The sequence below is a fragment of the Anolis sagrei genome, chromosome 11, assembly GCF_037176765.1.
Source record: "Anolis sagrei isolate rAnoSag1 chromosome 11, rAnoSag1.mat, whole genome shotgun sequence".
Lineage (NCBI taxonomy): Eukaryota > Metazoa > Chordata > Lepidosauria > Squamata > Dactyloidae > Anolis > Anolis sagrei.
Genome location: NC_090031.1, coordinates 23775503 through 23802885, shown reverse-complemented (window position 1 = coordinate 23802885; position 27383 = coordinate 23775503). Strand labels below are relative to the sequence as shown.

The following is a 27383-nucleotide window of genomic DNA, read 5'->3' as shown; positions in this document are numbered from 1 at the left end:
CAACATTTCACTTCACAAAAACAGGATAGGTGTCAAGATGACAAAAGTTATGAATTACCACACCTGGAATACTGTGTCCAATTCTGGGCACCACAATGGAAGGGAGATGTTGACAAGCTGGAATGTGTCCAGAGGAGGGCGACTAAAATGATCAAGGGTCTGGAGAACAAGCCCTATGAGGAGTGGCTTAAAGAGCTCAGCATGCATAGTCTGAAGAAGAGAAAGCTGAGAGGAGACATGATGAGGGCCATGTATAAATATATGAGGGGAAGTCATAGGAAGGAGGGAGCAAACTTGTTTTCTGCTGCCTTGGAGACTAGGACGCAATGGAGCAATGGTTTCAAACTGCAAGAAAGGAGATTCCACCTGAACATTAGGCAGAACTTCCTGACTGTGAGAGCTGTTCAGCAGTGGAACTCTCTGCCCCGGAGTGTGATGGAGGCTCCTTCTTTGGAGGCTTTGAAACAGAGGCTGGATGGGCATCTGTTGGGGGTGCTTTGAATGCGATTTTCCTGCTTCTTGGCAGAATGGGGTTGGACTGGATGGCCCACGAGGTCTCTTCCAACTCTAGGATTCTATGATTCTATGTTCAGCAGTGGAACTTTCTGCCCTGGAGTGTGGTGTGATGGAGGCTCCTTCTTTGGAGGCTTTGAAACAGAGGCTGGATGGCCATCTGTTTGGGGGTGCTTTGAATGCATTTTTTTTGCTTCTTGGCAGAATGGGGTTGGACTGGATGGCTCACGAGGTCTCTTCCAACTCTAGGATTCTATGATTCTACATTCAGCAGTGGAACTCTCTGCCCTGGAGTGTAGTGGAGGCTCCTTCTTTGGAGGATTTGAAACAGAGGCTGGATGGCCATTTGTTGGGGGTGCTTTGAATGCGATTTTCCTGCTTCTTGGCAGAATGGAGTTGGACTGGATGGCCCACGAGGCCTCTTCCAACTCTAGGATTCTATGATTCGATGTTCAACAGTGGAACTCTCTGCCCTGGAGTGTGGTGGAGGCTCCTTCTATGGAGGCTTTGAAACAGAGGCTGGATGGCCATCTGTTGGGGGTGCTTTGAATGTGATTTTCCTGCTTCCTGGCAGAATGGAGTTGGACTGGATGGCCCACGAGGTCTCTTCCAACTCTAGGATTCTATGATTCTACGTTCAACAGTGGAACTCTCTGCTCTGGAGTGATTGGACTGGATGGCCCACGAGGTCTCTTCTAACTCTATGAGTCTATGTTTTTATGAATGGTGAAGCTAGATTGTCTCTGCCAGATCAGGACAGTTGAAACGTATAGAGTTGTTCAACATCCGCTGTTGTTTTTTCCAGCCTTTGGCCCAAGAGAACAAAGTTTGGCCAATATCACAGCAGGTTAAACCGCTAGCTGCAGGAAATCTGCTGACCGAAAGGTCGTCAGTTCAAAGTTGCGAGTCGGGGTGAGCTCCCGACTGTCAGCTCTAGCTTCTGCCAACCTAGCAGTTCAAAAGCAGATAAAAGTGGGAAGGTAAAAATGTGCCCCGGCAACACAATCGTAGACGTCAACAGACAAAAATGGAACAAGAGCACCTCCCAGTGGCCAGAGTTGAGCATCGCCTTCAGACGCCAGAGATGGAAAAACGAGGAAGGCCTTTATCTCACTCTCCATGCTGTATGTCCTTGTTCACGGTGTGTCAAAGGCATGGAATGTTTGCTTCATATGTGTATATTGAATATAGTAACCCGCTTTGAGTCCCTCTGCGGAGATCAAGCGGAATATCAACCAAGTCTAGAGATGGAATAGTTCAAGCCAGTGAAGAAGACGGGAATTGGTCCTTCGGAGAGACTTGACCTCGGCCAGGAATGCCTCCCCTCCACTTTGTCAACGTCACTCGGGGAGGGCCCTTGGCTGGGGTTTGTTTTGTGTTTTAATTACAGTCTATATAATTAGTTCCCAGCATGTTGAAGTAATAGAGAGTTGCTCCAGCAAGCTTCCAATTTCCTCATCTCATTAGGTTTTTAACGCGATTATTAGTATAATAACCGGCGATGATGATTTCTTCGCGTAGCTTTTTGCATTCTCCAATTTGCAGGGTGTCTTGATTGGCTAATTTAGGCGAATTATTCTGATTGTCTTGATGATGGTTGGTTGATTAGAACACAGCGGGGGCATAATTCCTCCGTCGAGGAGGATGGCGGGATTTTTTTTTCGGTATCCCAGCACGGAAGGGTTTTTGCTTTCCTTCTTTTCCACCTTTTTTTCTCTCGTTACGATATTTCCCCAAAATGTGAGGCGGAGGGAAGGTCTCGGCGACAACGCCAAAGCGATAAGTTTGCGCATGGGCAAAGGGGCGACGCGAAGAGACAAGGGCAAAGGGGCGAAGCAACAGCTTAGGATAACAAAGGGAAACATGGACAACATTTCCGATCCTTGCATGATGCAGATATGAGGCTTCAACCAGCCCTAAATAAAGTCTTGCCCCTCAACACAATCTACTTATCCTTTCTTTTAACTTCCACCACCATCCAGTTCTTGTGGGTTTTTTCGGGCTATATGGCCATGTTCTAGAGGCATTTCTCCTTTACGTTTCGCCTGCATCTATGGCAAGCATCCTCAGAGGTGAGGTCCTCACCTCTGAGGATGCTTGCCATAGATGCAGGCGAAACGTCAGGAGAAATGCCTCTAGAACATGGCCATATAGCCCGAAAAAACCCACAAGAACTGAGTGATTCCAGCCATGAAAGCCTTCGACAATACATTCCACCACCATCGTTTTTCTTCAAAGAATTAAATAGATATCTTATTTGACAGAAACTAAGGTAAAAGGGATTGTCAAAGGCTTTCATGGCCAGAATCACTGCGTTGTGATGCGTTTTCTGGCCTGTCTGGCCATGTTCCAGAAGCATTCTCTCCTGACGTTTCTCCCACACCTATGACAGGTAGCCTCAGAGGTTGTGAGCTCTGTAGGAAACTAGTCAAGTGGGGTTTATAAATCTGTGGAATGTTGTCCAGGGTGGGAGAAAGGACTCTTGTCTGTTGGAGGCAAGTGGGAATGTTGCTATTGGCCAGCTTGATTACCATCCCAACAAAGGATAACCCCAGGCAGACAATAGCCAGGCATTGAAACTGGTTTATATATCTGTGGAATGATGTCCAAGGTGGGAGAAAGGACTCTTGTCTGTTGGAGGCAAGTGGGAATGTTGCCATTGGCGAGCTTGATTACCATCCCAACAAAGGATGCCCCCAGGCAGAGAGCAGCCAGGCATTGAAGCTGGTTTATATATATGTGGAATGATGTCCAAGGTGGGAGAAAGAACTCTTGTCTGTTGGAGGCAAATGGGAATGTTGCTAATGGCCAGCTTGATTACCATCCTAACAAAGGATGTCCCCAGGCAGAGAGCAGCCAGGCTTGGGAGAAAGAATTCTTGTGTGTTGGAGGCAAATGGGAATGTTGCTATTGGCCAGCTTGATTATCATCCCAACAAAGGATGCCCCTAGGCAGAGAGCAGCCAGGCATTGGTGCTGGTTTATATATCTGTGGAATGATGTCCAGGGTGGGAGAAAGAACTCTTGTATGTTGGAGGCAAGTGGGAATGTTGCCACCTTGATTACCATCCCAACAAAGGATGCCCCCAGGCAGAGAGCAGACAGGCATTGAAGTTTTTTTATATATCTGTGGAATGATGTCCAGGGTGGAAGAAAGAACTCTTGTCTGTTGGAGGCAAGTGGGAATGTTGCTATTGGCCAGCTTGATTACCATCCCAACAAAGGATGCCCCAGGCATAGAGTAGCGAGGCATTGGAGCTGGTTTATATATCTGTGGAATGATATCCAGGGTGGAGAAAGAACCCAACAGAAAATCCTGTGTTTTCTGATGGTCTTTGGTGACCCCTCTGACATCCCTTTGTGACCCCCCTAGGGGTCCCGACCCCCAGGTTGAGAAACGCTCTTTTATAGCAAAATAAATTAGTAAAATTAACCTCCCCACATAAAGCGGTACCTAAATTTCCTACTTGACAGATGCAACTGTCTTTCGGGCTGCCTAGGTCAACAGCAAGCTAGACTATTAGTGGTCAGGAGCTTACTCCGACCTGAGCTGGCTTTGAACTCACGACCTCTTGGTCAGTAGTGATTTAATGCAGCTGGCTACTAACTAGCTGTGCCATAATAATAATAATAGTAATAATAATAATAATAATAATAATAATAATAATAATACCTGCCTCTCTTTATGGTTTGTGGTGGAGCACAACAGCATTAAAGGGCCAAAACTATTTACAGTTCAATGACCTAAATTTAAGAGGCCTTCCTTCCTACTTTGTAGATAGAATCATAGAATCCTAGAGTTGGAAGAGACCTCATGGGCCATCCAGTCCAACCCCATTCTGCCTAGAAGCAGGAATATTGCATTCAAAGCACCCCTGACAGATGGCCATCCAGCCTTTGTTTAAAAGCGTCCGAAGAAGGAGCCTCCACCATACTCCGGGGCAGAGAGTTCCACTGCTGAACGGTTCTCACAGTCAGGAAGATGAGAAAAGTGATGTTTTAAAAACCAATTGAACTATTTTTTTTCTTCCGAACAGAGGGAATTCCCCAAGTTTTTCACCTTCCGTGCAAGGGATAAGGTAAGTGCTAAACTTGGTACTTTTCCTACTGTTTTGCCTCAATTTGTAGGTTGGGATGTGAGATTTGTAAAAAGGGGGCCTGTTCGGAGTTCTCATCGTCTTCAGATTATTGTTGTTGTTGGTTGCTCTGTCCGAGGGACTTGCATCATGCTTGAGATTTTCCAGAGAGACCGATTTTTGAGATCTGCATGGTGGCCACATGAAACGAAGTTGTATTTTGTCATTGATTATTGATTATTGATTCTGTTATTGATTATTGTTGTATTGATTATTTGTTATCGCTTTTGTTTATTGATGTGCTGTGGGCTTGGCCTCATGTAAGCCGCACCGAGTCCCTTGGGGAGATGGTAGCGGGGTACAAATAAAGTTTTATTTATTTATTATTATTATTATTATTCTGTCATTTCCTTCCTTGGGAAAAAAAAACCCCTCTTTTCCCCCTCCCACTCTCATCTTTGTTGTTTATCTGGTGGTCTTTTGGCTATTTAACACCAGTCTAAGATGCCTTTCTTAATCTACATAAATAAAAATGTAATGTTAGTTTGTGGGATTAACATAACTCAAAAACCACTGGGCAAATTGACACCAAATTTGGATACAATGCACTGCTTAGACCAACAAGTGACCATCACTCAGAAAATCACTGAAAAATGCCATGGAAGGGACTTTAAAACCTAAAAAACCATAAATGATGATACAGTGCATGCGTGGCTCTGCCTCCTCCTGCGTAAAGGATATTGCTGGCCATACCAGCTTTGAGAGGAAAGAAAGAGGTAGAGAAGTAAGAAAGTAGAGAAAGATGAAGGGAAAAAAAGTGGGGAAGGAAGGAAAAAGAGAGGGAGGGAAGGAAGGAAGGAAGGAAGGAAGGAAGGAAGGAAGGAAGGAGAAAAGGAAAGAAAAAGAGGGAAAGAATGAAAACGGGAGTGAAGGAAGGAGAGAAGGAAGGAGAGAGACATAGGAAGGGATGGAGAGAAGGAGGGAGGGAAAGAGGTAAGAAAGGAGAGAAGAAAGGAAGGAAAGAAAGAGGTAGAGAAGGAAAGAAGAAGAGAAAGTTGAAGGGACAGAAAAAGGGGGGATAAGGAAGGAAAGAGGTAGGGAAGGAAGGAACCAGACTGAGGGCACAGCAAAGCGTGGCTGAGGACGCTAGTCCATATAAATAAAAATGTAATGTTAGTTTGTGGGATTAACATAACTCAAAATCCACTGGGCAAATTGACGCCAAATTTGGACACAAGACACCTATCAGGCCAACAAGTGTCCATCACTCATAAAAACACTGAAAAACACAGCAGAAGAGACTTTAAAAAGCCAAAAAATAAAAAAATACATTACAATGCATACACGAAACCACAGACAGACATACATACATATTTATTTATTTGTTTGTTTGTTTACTTCATTTATATATTGCTTTTCTCAGCCCTTGGGTGACTCAAAGCAGTTAACAATAGCAAAATTCAATGCTCAACATCATAAAAAGAGTTAAAAACAGTTAAAAACAATGACATAATAAACAATCAATCAATATACACAAATATATACACACATATACAAGGGTTGAATGAAAAGTAATGCGTCCGCCTTCATAACTCCTCAACAGATGGCAGTACTGGTATGCGGCAGGTACTGGCTTGTTCAGTAGACTCTCCTCTACAGTTTCATTTTGGTGGGAAGCCTTAGCATTGAACGGTTGTGTTGTTAAAGTGCGAAGTATGGAACCCTGCGCAGGTGGTCGGTTAATGCGACTTAAGCAACTTGCAGCTATTGAATTCTTGACAGCAGAAGATGTCACCTCAACATCTTTAAACTTACTCACCCAGTGACGCACAGTACTCACATCAATGCAATCACCATAAACAGCTTGCATTCTCTGATTAATCTCTTTTGGGAGTGACACCTACTGCTGTCAAGAATTCAATGACTGCACGTTGCTTAAGTCGCATTGACCGACCATCTGTGCAGGGTTCCATACTTCGCACTTTAACAACACAACCGTTCAATTCTAAGGCTTCCCGCCAAAATGGAACTGTAGAGGAGAGTCTACTGAACAAGCCAGTACCTGCCACATACCAGTACTGCCATCTGTTGAGTTACGAAGGTGGAGGCATTACTTTTTATTCAACCCTCATATATATGCACACAAAACACATATACACAGACTGGGCCATAGCAATGCATGGCAGGGGATGGCTAGTTCAGAATAAAGGAAAGGGAAACCAGTGTTCTATTCCTTTTTTCCTGCCGGGAATTACCTGCTCCCTATTCACCTGTGTGCCTGGGTTTCTCTCCAGTTTGAAGAAGACAGGATCTACCGCCACTTGGAGCCAGCGCTGGCCTTCCAGCTGGAGCTCAACCGCATGCGCAACTTCGACCTCACCGCCATCCCCTGCGCCAACCACAAAATGCACCTCTACCTGGGGGCCGCCAAAGTCGAAGCCGGGGCGGAGGTGACCGACTATAGGTTCTTTGTCCGGGCCATCATCCGACACTCGGACCTCGTCACCAAGGTGGGTGCGGAGGAGTGGGGTTCCGTGGTGTGGAAGTGAAATAATTTGAGCAGAGGAGAAAGAGGAAGTGTGCAGAACTTCACATGGCGAGTTCCTTTGGATCCAAATCTGCTATAGGCTATTAAGCAGCTTGCAAGGGGAATAGTATTATATAGCTAGGGGGCTGCGGTGGCACAGTGGGTTAAACCGCTGAGCTGCTGAAGTTGCTGACTGGAAGATTGGCATTTCGAAGCCGCGGGAAGGGGCGAGCTCCCGCTGTTAGCCCCAGCTCCTGCCAACCTAGCAGATTGAAAACATGCGAATGCGAGTAGATCAATAGGTACCACCTCGGCGGGAAGATAAATGGTGCTCCATGCAATCCTGCCGGCCACATAACTTTGGAGGTGTCTGTGGATAACGCCGGCTCTTTGGCTTTGAAATGGAGATGAGTACCGACCCCCAGAGTTTGGTGAGACTAGACTTAATGTCAAAGGGAAACATTTACCTTTGTCTGTGTTTTGTTGTTTCAAGGCATTGAATGTTTGCTTTTGTTTCTGTATATGCTGGAATCCACTCCGAGATAGGGCAGAATAAAAATAAATTATGACAGTATTCCCTCACTGTTACGTTCCAGGACCACCCGCAAAAAGTGAAAATCTGAGAAATAGGGATTAACATAACTCAAAAACCACTGGACGAATTGACACCAATTTTGGACACTAGACACCTAACGACCCAATGTATGTCCTTCACTCAAAAAAACAAAACGATTTTGTCATTTGGGAGTTGTAGTTGCTGGGATTTACAGTTCACCTACAATCAAAGAACATTCTGAACCCCACCAACGATGGAATTGAACCAACATTGGCACACAGTTCTTCCATGACCAACAGAAAATACTGGAAGGGTTTGGTGGGCAGTGTCCTTTGGTTTTGGAGTTGTAGTTCACCTACATCCAGAGAGCACTGTGGACTCAAACAATGATGGATCCGGACCAAACTCTACACGAATACTCAATAGTGAGGGAACACATTATTATTATTATTATTATTATTATTATTATTATTATTATTATTATTATTGCTGATGCTCTGGATCTCTGTATTCAATCTTCTGCTTCCTCTCCAAGGACATCCTTGGCTGGGAGGGGTGGGGGGGCTTTGACAGTTCTAGCCCATTTTCGGATTCAGCCAATAAAAATGCAAGCTTGAAGAGTTGCAAAATACTGTATTGAAAGAACTACACTTCTGCATAGGAAAGTTAAGGCCTAGCTTTCTAACTATCTAGCTGCCTGGAGACATCTTGTCTCTCTCCATACTCACAGGAGAAAAAGGAAAGGGAGGAGAGGATAGAGAGACAGACAGACAAAGAAGGGAATAAGGGAAGGGCTTTCCCTGCCTATCTCTTTCCTTGATGAGGACTATAAACATGTCCAGGATGTGGTTAAGTTCCAACACTAGGTACTAATTTTGCAAGAGCTTCTCCTCCAAGGGTCTTGTCTTTGCCTTGATGCCTCCTCTTGACAACCTGCCTTCAAGCAATCTGCTCTGTGGCTCCAAGGGAAGCCTGCCAGTAACAGATCAATCCTCTTTCTTGCAGGAGGCGTCCTTTGAATACCTGCAGAACGAAGGGGAGCGCTTGCTCCTGGAAGCCATGGACGAGCTGGAGGTGGCCTTCAACAACACGAACGTGCGCACCGACTGCAACCACATATTCCTCAACTTCGTACCCACTGTTATCATGGACCCATCAAAGGTAGGTTGGGAGCAGGTGAATAATCTATATAAATAAAAATGTAATGTTCATTTGTGGGATTAACATAACTCAAATACCACTGAACAAATTGACACCAAATTTGGACACAATATACCTATCAAGCCAACTAGTGACCACCACTCTCTGTATTGGAACTCAGCCTGTGATTGTGTTTCAGGATCAGGATGTTTTGGTTGTGGGGAGTGATGACAATGAGTTTCAAGGTGGCAATCGTCTGGTCAATGATATTGATGCAGAGAATGACCAGGAGATCCCTGCTCAAAGTGTAGTTTCTCATGAGAATGTCCCTGAAGGGTGTGGGATGATGGTGCGCTCCCTGAATTGCTACCAGAGAGTTCCCGTGATTTGAAGCTTGAAAACAGCTCGGCACCTGGCCCAGCTGCAGAAATTAATGAGATAGACGGGAGGAGATTAGTCAAAACAGAAGAGCCAAACAGTAGCTTCGGTGTTGTGCAAGGCTCAGAGAGAGAAAGATAAGAGACTCGAAGCTAAAGCGAAACCAATTTCTGAGTGCTTGGGACATACCTTAACAAGGAGATAAAAGTCCCAAGTACAGGATATGTAGTCAGATGAAGCATTGTTTGGAATCAAGTCAAGTTCTCGTCCTTGTTTCTTGAAAGTTTCCTTGGAAGGATTCATGCTTAAGTGCCTTTGTTTCATGGTTTTGATTACTTGATTCTATTATTTTATATTCATGCCTTGGATTCATGTTTCCTGGTTTCTTGGATTTTATTAGAGAAGTTTTTGCCTTTGTTTTTCATGGACTTTAATGAAGTATTTCCCTGGACTCCTTTGTTCCGGCTTATCTTCCTACCTGATTGGATTTACCTATTTCTTTAAAGTGCTTTTTTACTTTACTGCTTTTTAATTATCTTCAATAAAGGGATTGTTTTCCTACTCAACTTCGTAGTGTTTAAAGTCAGAGGGCTTTTCCTGGTCTGGAGTGCAAAGCCAGGTTTGCAGAGGCCAAGGAGTGCGGAGGGAGTCCCGGCCCCCATGTAAGCCTCCCAGGCCCATTGTATGTAAATTAATTTATATTAATTTATTATCTATATAAATAAAAATGTAATGTTCGTTTGTGGGATTAACAAAACTCAAAAACCACTGGACGGATTGACACCAAATTTGGACACAAGACACCTAACAACCCAATGTATGTCCTTCACTTAAAAAAATGATTTTGTCATTTGGGAGTTGTAGTTGTTGGGATTTATAGTTCACCTACAATCAAAGAACATTCTGAACACCACCAACGATGGAATTGATCCAGACTTCCCACACAGGACCCCCATGACTAACAGAAAATACTGGAAGGGTTTGGTGGGCATTGACTTTGATTTAGGAAGTTGTAGTTCACATACTTCCAGAAAGCACTGTGGACTCAAAACAGTGATAGATCTGGACCAAACTTGGCATGGATACTCAATATGCCCAAATGTGCACACTGGGGGAATTTGGGAGAAAACAGACCTTGACATTTGGGAGTTGTAGTTGCTGGGATTTATAGTTCACCTACAATCACAGAGCATTCTGAACCCTGCCAACGATAGAATTGGACCAAACATCCCACACAGAACCCTCATGTGGGCCACAGCAATGCGTGGCAGGGGAAGGCTAGTTAATATTTATTTTAAAAAATGCAATACAGCGAGTCAGCGTAAAGCAAATCGCGAAATCACAAGGGAACACTGTATATGTCAGCCCTAGCTTCTACCAACCTAGCAGTTCGAAACCATGCAAATGTGAATAGATCAATAGGTACCGCTCCGGCGGGAAGGTAAGGGCGCTCCATGGAGTCATGCCGGCCACCTGACCTTGGAGGTGTCTACAGACAACGCTGCCTCTTTGGCTTAGAAATGGAGATGAGCACCACACCCCAGAGTCAGACTTGACTGGACTTAATGTCAGGGGACAACCTTTACCTTTACCTTTACTATCTGGAGTTACACTTCAAAAATGCCCCTGTTCTGACTTACATACAAATTCAACTTAAGAACAAACCTACCGAACCGATCTTATTCGTCACTAGTGGGCTGCCTGTATATTTCAGAGGAAGGAACTGTCCGAATCCCTTCTGAGTCTGACTTGCCCAATTTGCCCCAGTGAAAGTCACGAGGTTGCCATCAATGCAGTGGGAGAAGGCCCAGCAATGGCGAGTGTTTGGGAGGCGGAAGACGCCCGCTTCCCAGGTGCCTTTTCTTGAGCGCCACTTTGGAGGAGCCTTGGGAAAAGAGGCATTTTGCAAGAGAACATTAAGACCTGCCTTCCAATTGCCTGGCTTTTAATATGCACTATTTACCAAACAGCAGTATATTAGAAAGTTTAATAAAACAGCGGCGGAACAGGGCTCGGAGCGGTAATTGCCTTGTTGATTTAAGGCTCGTAACAGCCGCAGCAGCGAGGCACGGGGGCGTAAGTGCTGTTTGGTGTGTGTGTGTGTGTGTGTGTGTGTGGAGGATTTTGCTCTTAATGTTGCATTCTTGATTCTTGGAATATTAAGATATTGAGGGGAAACGTGGATATGAAACTCTTGACAAGGTTCTGTGGTTGTCCCTGCGCCACAAGATCACCTTTGTATTGTCGAAGGCTTTCATGGCCAGAATCACTGGGTTGTTGTGCGTTTTTCGGGTTGTATGGCCATATTCCAGAAGCATTCTCTCCTGACGTTTTGCCTGCATCTATGGCAGGCATCCTCAGAGGTTGGGAAGTTTGTTGGAAACTAGGAAAATGGGGTTTATATATCTGTAGAAGGTCCAGGGTGGGAGAAAGAACTCTGGTCCGTTGGAGCTAGTTGTGAATGTTTCCATTGGCCACCTTGATTAGCATTTCATGGCCTGACAGTTTTTAGTTGTGGCTTATTATTATGGATTTGAATGGCTTCTCTTTGTGGGAAGCACACAGAGCAGGAAGCAGCCAGGCTTTGAAGCTGCAAGGCCATTCAATGCTAATGAAAGTGTCCAATTGCATCATTCCTTTGTTCATTTTCATGGTTTTCTCCATTCTGTTGAAACTGTCCACATGTTTTTGGATTTGAATGGCGTATCTGTGTGGGAAGCACACAGAGCAGGAAGCAGCCAGGCTTAGAAGCTGCAAGGCCATTGCTAATCAAGGTAGCCAATGACATCATTCCCTTGTTCATTTACATGGTTTCCTCCTTTTGTATTGAAATTGTCCACATTGTTGTGGATTTGAATGGCTTCTCTGAGTGGGAAGCACACAGAGCAGGAAGCAGCCAGGCTTTGAAGCTGCAAGGCCATTCAGTGCTAATGAAAGTGTCCAATTGCATCATTCCTTTGTTCATTTTCATGGTTTTCTCCATTCTGTTGAAACTGTCCACATGTTTTTGGATTTGAATGGCGTATCTGTGTGGGAAGCACACAGAGCAGGAAGCAGCCAGGCTTAGAAGCTGCAAGGCCATTGCTAATCAAGGTAGCCAATGACATCATTCCCTTGTTCATTTACATGGTTTCCTCCTTTTGTATTGAAATTGTCCACATTGTTGTGGATTTGAATGGCTTCTCTTTGTGGGAAGCACACAGAGCAGGAAGCAGCCAGGCTTTGAAGCTGCAAGGCCATTCAATGCTAATGAAAGTGTCCAATTGCATCATTCCTTTGTTCATTTTCATGGTTTTCTCCATTCTGTTGAAACTGTCCACATGTTTTTGGATTTGAATGGCGTATCTGTGTGGGAAGCACACAGAGCAGGAAGCAGCCAGGCTTAGAAGCTGCAAGGCCATTGCTAATCAAGGTAGCCAATGACATCATTCCCTTGTTCATTTACATGGTTTCCTCCTTTTGTATTGAAATTGTCCACATTGTTGTGGATTTGAATGGCTTCTCTGAGTGGGAAGCACACAGAGCAGGGAGCAGCCAGGCTTTCAAGCTGCAAGGCCATTCATTGCTAATCAAGGTGGCCAATGGCATAATTCCCTTGTTCATTTACATGGTTTCCTCCTTTTGTATTGAAATTGTCCACATTGTTGTGGATTTGAATGGCTTCTCTGTGTGGGAAGCACACAGAGCAGGAAGCAGCCAGGCTTTGAAGCTGCAAGGCCGTTAAGTGCAAATCAAGGTGGCCAATGGCATCATTCACACCTTCTTACACTGCTCCTCTTCTTCTTGTCTCTCCTTGAGATCGAGGAGTCTGTCCGGAGCATGGTGATGCGCTACGGCAGCCGGCTGTGGAAGCTGCGTGTGCTGCAGGCCGAGCTGAAGATCAACATCCGCCTGACGCCAACGGGCAAAGCCATCCCCATCCGCCTCTTCCTCACCAACGAGTCCGGATACTACCTAGACATCAGCCTGTACAAGGAGGTGACCGATTCCAGGACGGGACAGGTATGACACTTTGGTGAGAATGTGGTAGTAAATGGGCACAAATTGGGCACAAATACCTGATATGCCCAAACTTAAATACCGGTGGGGATGCGGGGGATTGATTTTGTCATTTGTCAGTTGGTGGGATTTATAGTCCACCTACAACCACAGACAACTTTTTTAATTGAAGATTTATTGATTTATGATTTTACTGTTGTTGTTTTAATTTTAAAGTAAAGTAAAGTAAATAAAGTAAAGTAAAATTAAATTAAATTAAATTAAATTAAATTAAAAAAATTAAAAAATAAAATTAAAAAATAAATATAAATTTAAATATAAATAAATATAAATAAAATAAAGTGCATTCTGAACCCCACCAATGATAGAATTGGACCAAACTACCCAAACTACCTCCCATGACCAACAGAAAATGCTGGAAGGGTTTGGTGGGCATTGACGTTGAGTTTGGGAGTTGTAGTTCACCTACATTCAGAGAGTATGTTTGAGTCCATGGACTCAAACAATGATGGATCTGGACCAATCTTGGCACAAATACTCACTATGGCAAAATGTAAACACTGGTGGAGTTTGGGGAAAACAGATCTTGACACTTGGGTGTTGTAATTGCTGGGATTTATAGTCCACCGACAATCAAAGCGCACTCTGAATTCCACCAACGATGCAATTGCCAAACTTTGCACACAGAACTTCCATGATCAATAAAAATACTAGAAGGGTTTGGTGGGCATTGACGTTGAGTTTGGGAGTTGTAGTTCACCTACATCCAGAGAGCACTGTGGTATTTATCGTCCACCTACAATCAAAGAGCATTGTGAACCCCACCAACGATGGAATTGCCAAACTTGGCCCACAGAACTCCAATGATCAAGAGATAATACTGGAAGGATTTGGTGTGTATTGACCTGGAGTTTTGGAGTTGTAGTTCATATACATCCAGAGATCAAACAATGATGGATCGGGACCAAACTTGGCACGAATACTCAATATGCCCAAATGTAAACACTGGTAGGGTTTGGGGAAAATAGACCTTGACACTTGCGAGTTATAGTTGCTGGGATTTATAGTTGCCCTACAATCAAAGAGCATTCTGAACCCCACCAATTATAGAATTGGGCCAAACTTTCCACAGAGACCCCCATGAGAAAATACTATGTTTTTGGATGGTCTTTGGCGACCCCTCTGACATCCCCTCGCGACCCCCCCCCCCCCCAATGTTTGCTCATGGACGTGTGTTTCCTTGTGTAGATTATGTTCCAAGCTTACGGTGATAAGCAAGGGCCTTTACATGGGATGTTGATCAACACTCCATATGTGACAAAGGACCTGCTGCAGTCCAAGCGATTTCAGGCCCAGTCGTTGGGGACCACCTATGTTTATGACATCCCCGAAATGTTCCGCCAGGTAAGAACAGCTTGGAGCTTTTGTTAAAAATATATGTCTAGCCTTGTGATAAGAGGTGGGACGACATCGACAACTTTTATTATATCTGTTTGTTGTATGTTTTACTTTAGAATATTTATATGTGCCTTTTTAATGTGCAACCCAATACTTTAAACTGTATTCAGCTCCAATATGATCTTCAGCCGTCTTCCTGCAGGATATCTTCAATTCACCAACATGACACAAGTCTTTAAAGTAGTAATTGAACAAAGAAATGTTTATTCATGGATTCTCAGGCACATAAGGTGTATTGGTTACACAGTATTTTTCTTCATAGTACTTCCTGGATGTTGTTACATCCATCTCTCACTGGAGCTTTTGTTGAAACTATATGTCTAGCCTTGTGATAAGAGGTGGGATGACACCGACACCTTTTATTATATCTGTTTGTTGTATGTTTTACTTTAGAATATTTATATGTGCCTTTTAAAGGTGCAACCCAATACTTTAAACTGTATTCAGTTCCAATACGATCTTCAGCCATCTTCCTGTAGAATATCTTCAATTCACCAACAAGACACCAGTCTTTAATGTAGTAATTGAACAAATAAATGTTTATTCGTGGATTCTCAGGCACATAAAGCATATTGGTTACACAGTATTTTTCTTCACAGTACTTCCAGGATACGTCTTTAATTATTATGGAGAAATAGAACTGTAGCTATATAATATTCAGTAACTTGGTTTGGTAACTTTCTTCACTTTTAAATGTAATTCTTTCTGAGTCTCCTGACTGGGTAACTTCTAACTTTTGCCAGAGACAATGGGGAACGCATACAACCCAGCCCTTGCAAACTCATTCAGGTATAAGGAAATGGGGGATTACAATGTCTTTTTCTCCCTTTTCCCAGTCTTTGATTAAGTTGTGGGATTCCATGAAAGAGTCTGCCATCCTCCCGCCGCCTCCCCTGCCTTCGGACATGCTGACCTACACAGAGCTGGTGCTGGACGACCAAGGCCAGCTGGTGCATATGAACCGGCTTCCTGGAGGAAATGAGGCAAGTAGATCTTTAGATCTTTCACTCAAAATAGTTTTTGAGTTATATTAATCCCACAAAGGAACATTACATTTTTATTTATATAGATAGCATCCCTACTTCGCAGATTTTCACTTTTCGCGGGTGCTCCTGGAACGTACCACCCGTGATAAGTGGGGGAACCCTGTAAACCCCACTTGCCTAGTTTCTAACAGACCTCACCACCTCTGAGAATGACTGCCAGAGATGTGAGTGAAATGTCAGGAGAGAATGCTTCTTGGAACACTCACAGCAACCCAACACCGAAAGACCTATCCATGACTATCAGCTCTGAATATTGGATCCATTTTGCAATGTTTTCGTCTTGGAAGTAATTTCCATCCTTCAGAAACTGCGAAGAGATGTCCTCCAAACGCTTCGACCTTTCGAAATTTTGGAGCGTTTCTCTCTTTGCAAGCCAGCCGAGGTTGCCGTGCCACAATGCTGCTGCGGTGGGAAGGCCTCTTTGTCTGCCTCCCTCCCTTTCCCCGGCTCTCTCTCGCTCTGCATTTGGAGTGGCTTGGAGGCCAGGGGAGTCGCCAGGTTCCCGGGGGACGGAGCCGTGTTCGGGCTGAAATTACTAGCGCCGAGCTGCCTGGGCATGAACATGGAGTGTTTACTCTGCCAGTATGAATACAAATAGTCTTATTATATGGGACCCTGTACCCAAAGACCAGCCGCTCTGTCACCAGCGCACACTTGCGTTAACCCCTGAAAGCCTTTCTTTCTCCTCGAGTGGAAACGGCAGTGCTTCCAGCCCTTAAAAGTTTGGGAGCCGGCGTTTCCTATCCACAGGTATTTTGCGCATCCCAAACGGCATTCCCTTGGTTGTGGAGTAGGAGGGCAGAAAGGGCGCAAACACTTCGGAATCCTATTCTCAAGTTCCTGAATGTTTCTTGTGTGGAACGATTGCCTCTTGTAGACTCTTGAGTTTTTTTGTTTTGTGGAAACTGCAAGTCGCTTCTGGTGTGAGAGAATTGGCCGTCTGCAAGGACATTGCCCAGGGGACATTGCCCAGATGTTTTGATGTTTCAAATCTTCTCCTTAGTGGCAAATATCCACTAGTATTCATGTAAGGGAACTTAGGTTTCTCAGTTGTTAGACTTTTTTTTCATGTCAGGAGTGACTTGAGAAACTGCAAGTCGCTTCTGGTGTGAGAGAATTGGCCGTCTGCAAGGACGTTGCCCAGGGGACATTGCCCGGATGTTTTGATGTTTTAAATCTTCTCCTTAGCGGCAAATATCCACTAGTATTCATGTAAGGGAACTTAGGTTTCTCAGTTGTTAGACTTTCTTTATGTCAGGAGTGACTTGAGAAAATGCAAGTCGCTTCTGGTGTGAGAGAATTGGCCGTCTGCAAGGACGTTGCCCAGGGGACATTGCCCGGATGTTTTGATGTTTTAAATCTTCTCCTTAGCGGCAAATATCCACTAGTATTCATGTAAGGGAACTTAGGTTTCTCAGTTGTTAGACTTTTTTTCATGTCAGGAGTGACTTGAGAAACTGCAAGTCGCTTCTGGTATGAGAGAATTGGCCATCTGCAAGGATGTTGCCCAGGGGACGCCCAGATGTTTTTGATCCTTGTGGGAAGCTTCTCTCATGTCCCTGCATGGGAAGCTGGAGCTGACACACGGGAGCTCATCTGCGCTCTCCCCAGGTTCAAACCTACGACCTGTAGGTCTTCGGTCCTGCTGGCACAATGGTTTAACCCACTGCGTCATTGGGTGCTCCTAGTAGGTAAATAAATCACTGGACCCCACTCAATTCGTTAACTATTGGCCTGTTTCCAATCTCTCCTTTTTGGGCAAAGTCCTGGAATGTGTGATGGCCTCACAACTCCTTTTATTCGTGGAAGACACTGTGATTGTGTTTATTGTAATTTTATGTCGTGGTGCATTTATATGTTTTATGTAATTATGATGTTGTTTATTGTTTGCATTTTCATTTTCGGTTGTATTTTGCTGGAATTTATTTTCTGGGCTTGGCTTCACGTAAGCCGCCCTGAGTCCCCTTTGGGGAGATGGTGGCGGGGTATAAATAAAGATTATTATTATTATTATTATTATTATTATTATTATTATTCCTGGTCAGTCGAAAGGCCAAACAGGGCATAGGGTTACAGCCTGTGTTGGATGGGGCCTTGGAAATCCATTGGGAAAACTCGGGCAAGTCATACACTCTCAACTCTTTTTCAAAGATGTCCAGTATAAGGGGACAATGTATTCCTTTGTTTGGGCCTAAATTTCCAAAGGCACCAGATCTCAGTTGCTTTGCCTTCCCCATTTCTTTGGCCGGGGTGGCCCATGCCTTGGTCACCTCTAGATTGGACTACTGTAATGCGCTCTACGTGGGGCTGCCCTTGAAAACGGCTTGGAAATTTCAATTGGTCCAACGGGCGGCGGCCAGGTTGTTAACTGGTACTCATGAGGAGACAGGAGAGCCTAGAGAAGACAATAATGCTGGGGAAAGTGGAAGGCAAAAGGAAGAGGGGCCGACCAAGGGCAAGATGGATGGATGGCATCCTTGAAGTGACTGGACTGACCTTGAGGGAGCTGGGGGTGGTGACGGCCGACAGGGAGCTCTGGCGTGGGCTGGTCCATGAGGTCACGAAGAGTCGGAGACGACTGAACGAATGAACAACAACAACAACAACTCCTTACAGAGAGAGGTCAACCCTCCTGTTTAAGGAGCTCCACTGGCTGCCGTTCATTTTCCGGTCCCAATTCAAGGTGCAGGTGCTCACCTACAAAGCCCTAAACGGTTTGGGACCCGCTTACCTGCGTGACCGCATCTCCGTTTCTGAACCCACGCGTTCCCTTCGTTCACCTGGGGAGGCCCTGCTCGCGATCCCACCTGCGTCGCAGGCGCGTTTGGTGGGGACGAGGGACAGGGCCTTCTCCATAGTAGCCCCCCGACTTTGGAACACCCTCCCCAAGGACATCAGACAAGCCCCTACATTGGCAGTCTTTAGGAAGAGATTGAAGACCTGGCTGTTCCGGTGTGCCTTTCCAGAATAGGAAACTCCCTAGCATTACGTCCTGACACACTTTATTAGAGATTTCAGATTGTCTGCACATCGCACTTACCCAGTCCTTGCATTCCATCTGTCGTATCCAGCACTTTTAACTGTACCCATTACTTCCGGCCCGGCCCTAGTTTTTACTGTGCCACGGTGTATTGTTTTTATTGCTTTGTTGTTATTGCTTTAATTGTTTTGGTTTGCTTATGAGTTGTGTGTATTGCTATGTTATTGTTTCATTGAGGGCTTTGGCCTTTGTAAGCCGCATCGAGTCCTTTGGGAGATGCTAGCGGGGTACAAATAAAGATAATAATAATAATAATAATTTGGGTGCCTAAACACTCTTTCTGTATTCTCAATGGAACTTCGTCTAGACCGGACGCACACCTGAGTTTCTGTGCTCATTTTATTTATTAACACTAGATGTCACACTTCTTCTTTTGCAAGAAAGAAATCCTGAACCTTTAGAAAACCTTCTCCTTCGTGGTTCAGGTTGGCATTCAAAGTGACTTGGTTGGACAGAAACAGGTGAAACAGGGTGATTGCAAGAAGCCATACATAGAATTGCCAGAAGTTGGTAACAACGTGAAGGCACACAACAGCAACAACACTTGTATTGCCCTCTTGGTTTTGTATGGCAAATAATGGAGGTAGTTTTGACTGAAATACAGCCCAGAATATCTGGTCTACTTTGGAAGTCTCCTATCCAAGTCCTAACCAGGCCTGATAAGACAACATTTGGTACCTTCAGGGCATTCATTTATTATTTATTTATTTATTTACAGCTTTTATATTCCGTCCTTCTCACCCCGCAGGGGACTCAGGGCGGATTACAGTGTACACATATATGGCAAACATTCAATGCCAATTTTTGACATACAAACATATACAGACATACACAGAGGGTATTTAACTTTTTTCTGGCCGCCAGGGGAGCTGTCGCTTTCATCGTCCATCTGCGACGCTGATGAAGCACTTCCGCATTCCCCGCATGCTTCCGCGCTGGAATGCTTTGCTGGAGTCTTCTTTATGGCCTTATAAATCAGTTAATTTAGCCTCCCCACACTTTAATGTGGTACCTTATTTTCCTACTTGACAGGTGCAACTGTCTTTCCGGTTGCAAAGGTCGACAACAGGCTACACACAATTGGTTGGAAACCCACTCCAACCTGGGCTGGCTTCGAACTCATGACCTTTTGGTCAGAGTGATCTTAATGCAGCTGACACTCAGCCGGCTGCGCCACAATCCCGGTGCTGTTTAGGCCGTTTATTTATTTATTGTGTCAGAAACCAATTGAGAATAGTTATAATGTATAGTATTCCCTCACTTATTGTGGGTGTTCCGTTCCAGGAGCGTCCCCACCTCACGGATTTTCACTTATTGCGGGTGTTCCATTCCAGGACCACCCACAATAAGTGAAAATCTGCAAAGTAAGGACGCTCCACCCACTTGAGGAGGCCATCGCGAAGTAGGGACACTCCACCCACTTGAGTGGGTGGAGTGTCCCTACTTCGCGATGGCCTCCTCCTCGCCACCTTCAAAACTCCCTGCCTCGGAGGTCCTGTGTATGTCTGGTTATTGTAAAGTGGCGACTACCATTTGGATTTAAATGCTGGAATTGCCCTGCATAGAATCTGTGACACCCTTCCACTTCCATATGTCGAATGGTGGATATTGGTCTCTCAAGTCCTGGAATAGGAGTCAAGAAAAGAGTATAGCCTATTTGACACCTCCACTGATGTTGTCCCTCTCCTCCTCCTCCTCTCTCCCACTGCTTAGATTGGCATGGTGGCTTGGCGCATGACACTCAAGACGCCCGAGTATCCCGACGGGCGCGACGTCATTGTTATCAGCAATGACATCACATACCGGATCGGGTCCTTTGGGCCCCAAGAGGACCTGCTCTTCCTGAGGGCTTCGGAGCTGGCCCGAGTGCAGGGCATTCCCCGGATTTACGTGGCGGCCAACAGTGGGGCCAGAATCGGCTTGGCTGAGGAGATCCGGCACATGTTCCACGTCGCGTGGGAAGACCCCGACGATCCATACAAAGTAAGGAGGGTTGGGCAATTATCAGTAGTAGGGTGCAATTTCGCCAAAGGGCATGCCATTTCGGGGTCCATTTTCAGCAAGCCCCTCATTCTGTATATTGGCAAGTTACTTGAATCGAGAGGAGTGTTGCCGTTTTCATTCGGCAAAGATTTGGCCCATTGGCTACAATGGGAAACTTTAAAGGCTCGATCCTCAGTCATTTTCAGGCCTATCTGCATGAAACCGACCTCAGTTTTAGACCTTATTTATTTATTTATTTGCCTGGGACATTTATATCCCACCCTTCTCACCCCAAAGGTCTACTGTCTGTAGAGGTGTCTACAGACAACAAGCTCCTTGGCTTGGATATGGAACAAGAGCACCTCCCCATGGCTGGAGTTGAGCACCACCTCCAGAAACTGGAGATGAAAAGGGAAGCCTTTGCCTTTGTTTGTGTATTGTATGTCATTGTTATTCCATTGTATTTTATTTATTTATTATTTACGACATTTATATCCCACTCTTCTCACCCCAAAGGGGACTCAGATTGGCTTACATACCATATATTGCATATATATACTGCCTCAGTGCGCTCAAGGCATAGGAATGCCCCCCTCTTAGGAGTAGCTCCGCCAACTCCTCTCCCCCCTCCCCCTCTCTCACTCAATCCCTTCACCTTCTTTTTCCTCTCCTCTTTCCCCTTCCCTTCCTCCTTCCCTCCCCCCTCCCATTGCAGACCAATGCAATATTACAATAATAATATGATATTATAATTATATATATATATTACATGTAATATTACTAATAATATTACGATATAGTGGTAGGTGCAATATAGCAATGTTTACTGCTGATATTGTACTATGCTAATAATATAATATATTGTATGTAATACATACTTGTAAGCCACTCTGAGTCCCCTTTGGGGTGAGAAGGGTGGCATATAAATGGCGTAAATAATAAATAAATAAAATACAGTGGAATAACAATGACATATAATACACAAACAAAGGCAAAGGCTTCCCCTTTCATCTCCAGTTTCTGGAGGTGGTGCTCAACTCCAGCCATGGGGAGGTGCTCTTGTTCCATTTCCAAGCCAAGGAGCTTTTTGTCTGTAGACACCTCTTGAGCATGTTTGCTGGCACGGCTGCATGTACCTATTGATCTACTCACATTCGAACTGCTAGATTGGTAGGAGGTGGGGCTAACAGCAGGAGCTCACTCCCGACCCGTGGCTTTGAACTGCTAACCTTCCGGTCAGCAGTTCAGCAGCACAAGTGTTTAACCCATCACACCAACCACGGTCCTTAGTAGCCATATTTCAGCCAGTTGTTGGAACTCAACCACATCCTGCACAAGTTTGTAGTCCTCAACAAAGAAATAAGCAGATGCGTTCGTTGGTAGAGAAAGCTCTCCCCCATAGTATTATCTATCGACCTCTTTCTCTCCTCTCATTTCTGTTTGTTAAACTGCGTCCTCCATTGTGTTCTCTTCCTGTGAGCATGGAGAGAGACGAGATGTCTCCTGAGAGTGAGAGAGTTAGACTATATAGCTATAGAGAATAAGTTAATTTTTTGAATATTTTTTCTATTCTCGCTTTTTTCTCCTCCTCCTCCTCAAGGGATTTAAGTACCTGTACCTGACTCCGCAGGATTATAAGAAAGTCAGTGCTTTGAACTCAGTACACTGTGAACACGTGGAGGATGAAGGGGAATCAAGGTAAACAAGTATTGGATGTAACATACTGTTATTTGGCATCAATCTATGGCCTTCTTGCCCAAAGCCTTTGCTTTGGGGCCTCCTCCAAGTTGCCAATGCGCTCTTTCTTTTCCTCCTTTCCACATCCTACCAGGTATAAAATTACGGATATTATCGGGAAGGAAGAAGGCCTGGGGACTGAGAATCTGCGTGGATCTGGCATGATCGCTGGGGAATCCTCTCTGGCCTATGAAGACATCATCACAATCAACCTGGTCAGTCACATAAAGCAAACGTGTTGGTTTCCATTGATACCACCAAACCTGTTATTTTGTTGGGCGAGTGGGCTTATTAATAAAAACCCTCCCCATGAATAGACAGTAGAGTAACTTATTAGCTGTGTGACCCCCCTACCAGTTGCCTAAAGTGATAGAAAGAATAAAAACATACAGACTAGTGTTATCTCTTCCTTAGGAGGCTTTTCTTTTTAGCCAAATAATATGGTTGCACTATTTACAAGAACAAGGTTTCTATGACACAAATAAAATTCAGCCTTCACACTGGAGCTTCACACATGAGGCTTTCTCATACTGAGGCCTATCTCACACACTGATACCTTCTCACACTGAGGGCTCTCTCGGACTCAGGCCTTTTTCCCACTGAGGCCTCTCACAGACTCACAGACTGAGGGCGAACTTACACTGAGGCCTGTTATCTCTTCCATAGGAGGCATTTCTTTTTATCCAAATAATAAGGTTGCACTATTTATAAGAACAAGGTTTCCATGACACAAATAAAGTTCAGCCTTCACACTGGAGCTTCACACATGAGGCCTTCTCATACTGAGGCCTATCTTACACACTGAGGCCTTCTCACACCGAGGCCTATCTCACACACTGAGGCCTTCTCACACTGAGGCGTTTCTCCCACTGAGATCTTCTCACACTGAGGGCTCTCTCAGACTCAGGCCTTTTTCCCACTGAGGCCTTTCACAGACTCACGGACTGAGGTCGAATTTACACTGAGGTCTGTTATCTCTCCCATAGGAGGCTTTTCTTTTTAGCCAAATAACATGGTTGCACTATTTACAGGAATAAGGTTTCCATGACACAAATAAAGTTCAGCCTTCACACTGGAGCTTCACACATGAGGCCTTCTCATACTGAGGCCTATGTCACACACTGAGGCCTTCTCACACTGTGGCCTTTCTCCCACTGAGATCTTCTCACACTGAGGGCTCTCTCAGACTCAAGCCTTTTTCCCACTGAGGCCTCTCACAGACTGCGGGCGAACTTACACTGAGGTCTATTATCTCTTCTATAGGAGACATTTCCTTTTAGCCAAATAATATGGTTGCACTATTTACAATAACAAGGTTTCCATAACACAAATAAAGCTCTTTATACTTCCTTCTTTGCTTCCATGCTGGGCTTCTTCCTCGTCCAGATAAACAGCTTCGCTCTCACAGAGCCTTCTCTCACAACAGACTTATACTGGAGCTTCACACAGCAGCTTTTTACATACAGCAGCCTTTATACTGGAGCTTTACACATGAGGCCTTCAACCTGAAGCTTCTCTCACCGAAGCTTCTCACACCAGGTCTTCTCATAGACTAAGGCCTACCTCACACTCTGAGGCTTAAGTCACACAGAGGCTTCTCTCAAAGACTAAGGCTACTTCACACTGAGGCCTCTCTCAGACTGAAGCCTCTTCATATTGAGGGCAACTAACACTGAGATGTACTAAGCTACAGGCACACCTGTTTATATTGAACTGCAGCTTTTGATGAGTCATTGCATCCATGTAACCCACTCAGTGCTTGACTCATATTTTTGTAATTAAAAACACCTAGTTAATTTTTAATATTTCTGACATCTTTTGCTAAGTCAAGGAGCTGAAATACCTTTGTGTTTTCCTTTCAAGGTGACCTGCCGAGCAATTGGAATTGGGGCTTACCTGGTTCGGTTGGGACAGAGAACAATCCAAGTGGAAAATTCCCATATTATCTTGACTGGAGCCGGAGCCCTCAACAAAGTAAGCTCATGTTCTTTCTCTGTGTGTATTAAATCAGTAACGCAATTTTTTCTATTATTTTTCTAAATATAGTATGGCCAGGATACTGAAGAAACCGAGTTTTCTTATATTATTATTGTTGTTGTTGTTGTTGTTGTTGTTGTTGTTGTTGTTATTGTTATTGTTATTGTTATTGTTTATGTTTATTTATGTTGGAAATAGCAAACTTCTTCAAGTCTCCACTAGTTATTTATTTGTATATAATTCAGATTTCTTACTGTGTTTATTGGGTTGCAGTTTTCCTTAACTCTTTGTTGTGTTGTGATCAGGGTCTGGGCTTGTTCAGGACTCAGACTCCATTGGACTTTCAGACTAGACCGATACACTATTCGACTCTCAGAACAGAAAGATGCTATAGACTATGTCCTGTTAAGATTATAAGAAAGATGCTCTATGTTGCCTGCACAGAGAAACTACTTCAAATTCTATCTGTAACTGGATTGATATGCAATGTACCTGTATGCTGAATACATGGAGTTTGTGAGTAAACCAACTATATTACTTAAGAGCATCCCAACCTAACAGTTTTTTGAGTTAAGAGCTGCCTCAGCTCTTGCTTTGCTTTAATAAGAGCAGCATTTTGAGTTAAGTGCTAGCTCCAGAGGGAACGATACCATCAATGTACAGGGCTTTAGGACTTCAAGGAAGCAGCCTCTGGGCCTCATGCCTCCGGACTTTATCCTCTTATCCACATTGACAGATAGTTGTCCGCTTTGCTCTTGTCCATTTTGAGGAACTTTTTGTTAGTTGATTTTGTGTGGTTTTTATTCCTGGTCTGTTAGGCCCATGAAAATAGTGTTTTGACTTAAGAGCGGTCTCACCACTTTGCTTTGACATAAGACCAATGTTTTGAGTTAATCACTAGCTCCAGAGGGAGCTCTACCGCCAAAGTACAGGGCTTTAGGGAGCAGCCTCCAGGGCTTGTGTTTCTGGGCCTCATGCTCTTGTCCACTTTGAGGGACTTTGGGTTAGTTGATTTTGTGTGGGTTTTATTCCTGGTCTGTTAGGCTTCATGAAAAGAATGTTTTGAGTTAAGAGCAGCCTCATATTATTAATATTAATATTAATAATAATATGAGGCTCCTTTGACATAAGAGCAGTGTTTTGAATTAAGCGCTAGCTCCATGGCTTTGACATAAGAGCAGTGTTTTGAGTTAAGCGCTAGCTCCAGGGCGAGCACTACCACCAAAGTACAGGGCTTTAGGGCTTCAAGGGAGCAGCCTCTGGGCCTTGTGTCTCTGGGCCAAATACTCTTGTCCGCTTTGGCAGATTGCTGTCTGCTTTGCTCTAGTCCACTTTGAGGAACTTTGGGTTAGTTGATTTGGTGTGGGTTTTATTCCTGGTCTGTTAGGCTCCATGAAAAGAATGTTTTGAGTTAAGAGCAGCCTCATATTATTAATAATAAGCGACTGCTTTGACATAAGAGCAGTGTTTTGAGTTAATTGCTAGCTCCAGGGCTTTGACATAAGAGCAATGTTTTGAGTTAAGCGCTAGCTCCAGGGCGAGCACTACCACCAAAGTACAGGGCTTTAGGGCTTCAAGGGAGCAGCCTCTAGGCCTTGTGTCTCTGGGCCAAATACTCTTGTCCGCTTTGGCAGATTGCTGTCTGCTTTGCTCTTGTCCACTTTGAGGAACTTCGGGCTACTTGATTTGGTGTGAGTTTTATTCCTGGTCTGTTAGGCTCCATGAAAATAATGTTTTGAGTTAAGAGCAGCCTCTTATTAATAATAGGAGGCTGCTTTGACATAAGAGCAGTGTTTCGCGTTAAGCACTAGCTCCAGGGCTTTGACATAAGAGCAATGTTTTGAGTTAAGCGCTAGCTCCAGGGCGAGCACTACCACCAAAGTACAGGGCTTTAGGGCTTCAAGGGAGCAGCCTCCGGGCCTTGTGTCTCTGGGCCAAATACTCTTGTCCGCTGTGGCAGATTGCTGTCCGCTTTGCTCTTGTCCACTTTGAGGAACTTCGGGTTACTTGGTTTTGTGTGGTTATTATTCCTGGTCTGTTAGGCTTCATGAAGAGATAGAGGGAGAGAGAGCAAAAGAGGGAGCGAAAGAGGCAGGAAGGAGGACGGGAGGAAGATGAAAAGGATGCTTCTGCCTCTTCACTTTGTGTGTTGTTCCTCCTTGCCACCACTTGATGCTACTACCCTTTTGACATTGATCTTTCTTTTTGGTTGTGGCCAAGAGAGGGACTTGAACCCTCATCTCTCAGAATCCTAGTGCAAACACAACCCCGTCATGGCTCTTTCCCTAGTATTGCTGTTGGCAATACAGTGTTCCTTCACTTATCTTCACTCCTTCCTACTCGCCGGAGTAGGAAGGAGGTGCAGACGGGAGAAGAGAAGGCAGCTCATCGAAGGTAGTGATGCTTCCCTTGCTCTTGGTGGCGGCCTCCTCTCCTCCTCCTCTTTCCCCGACAGCAACACCTCAGTGCCCCCCCCCCCTCCTCCAGTGCCAATCAATGGCCCGCCAGCACCAATAAATTCATATTCATTTATTTATTTGTCGTGTCAGGAGCGACTTGAGAAACTGCAAGTCGCTTCCTGTGTGAGAGAATTGGCCGCCTGCAAAGATGTTGCCCAGGGGACATTGCTTGGATATTTTGATGTTTTATCATCCTTGTGGGATCCCCTTCTTTGAATAACTGATGAACGAGCCTGGATTTGTGACTACAGTGTTTCCTCACCGCTTTGCAGTTCGCTTTATGCGGATTTGCTGTTTTGCGGATTTTTAAAAAATAATGTATTTTTAATAGATATGACAAATTAAATTTATTAAAAAGATAAATATGAAACTGGAGCCACCGGTAGCGCAGTGGGTTAAACCCCTGTGCCAGCAGGACTGAAGACCGACAGGTCACAGGTTCAAATCCAGGGAGAACACGGATGAGCTCCCTCTATCAGCTCCAGCTCCTCATGC

At 44.6% G+C, this 27383-nt stretch overlaps 1 protein-coding gene across 7 annotated transcripts in view; it reads left to right on the top strand.

Annotated features, from left to right (window-relative positions):
- The window catches only part of ACACA (acetyl-CoA carboxylase alpha), a 219633-nt gene that overhangs the window by 123160 nt on the left and 69090 nt on the right, over positions 1-27383 (top strand). For all 7 annotated transcript variants that reach the window (XM_067472024.1, XM_067472023.1, XM_067472021.1 and 4 more), the window contains 10 exons: positions 4550-4591; positions 6883-7098; positions 8677-8832; positions 12988-13191; positions 14437-14592; positions 15483-15629; positions 20446-20715; positions 22316-22413; positions 22547-22667; positions 24316-24426. In XM_067472024.1, the coding sequence (XP_067328125.1) occupies positions 4550-4591; positions 6883-7098; positions 8677-8832; positions 12988-13191; positions 14437-14592; positions 15483-15629; positions 20446-20715; positions 22316-22413; positions 22547-22667; positions 24316-24426 (1521 nt within the window). The remainder of the gene's footprint in view (positions 1-4549; positions 4592-6882; positions 7099-8676; positions 8833-12987; positions 13192-14436; positions 14593-15482; positions 15630-20445; positions 20716-22315; positions 22414-22546; positions 22668-24315; positions 24427-27383) is intronic.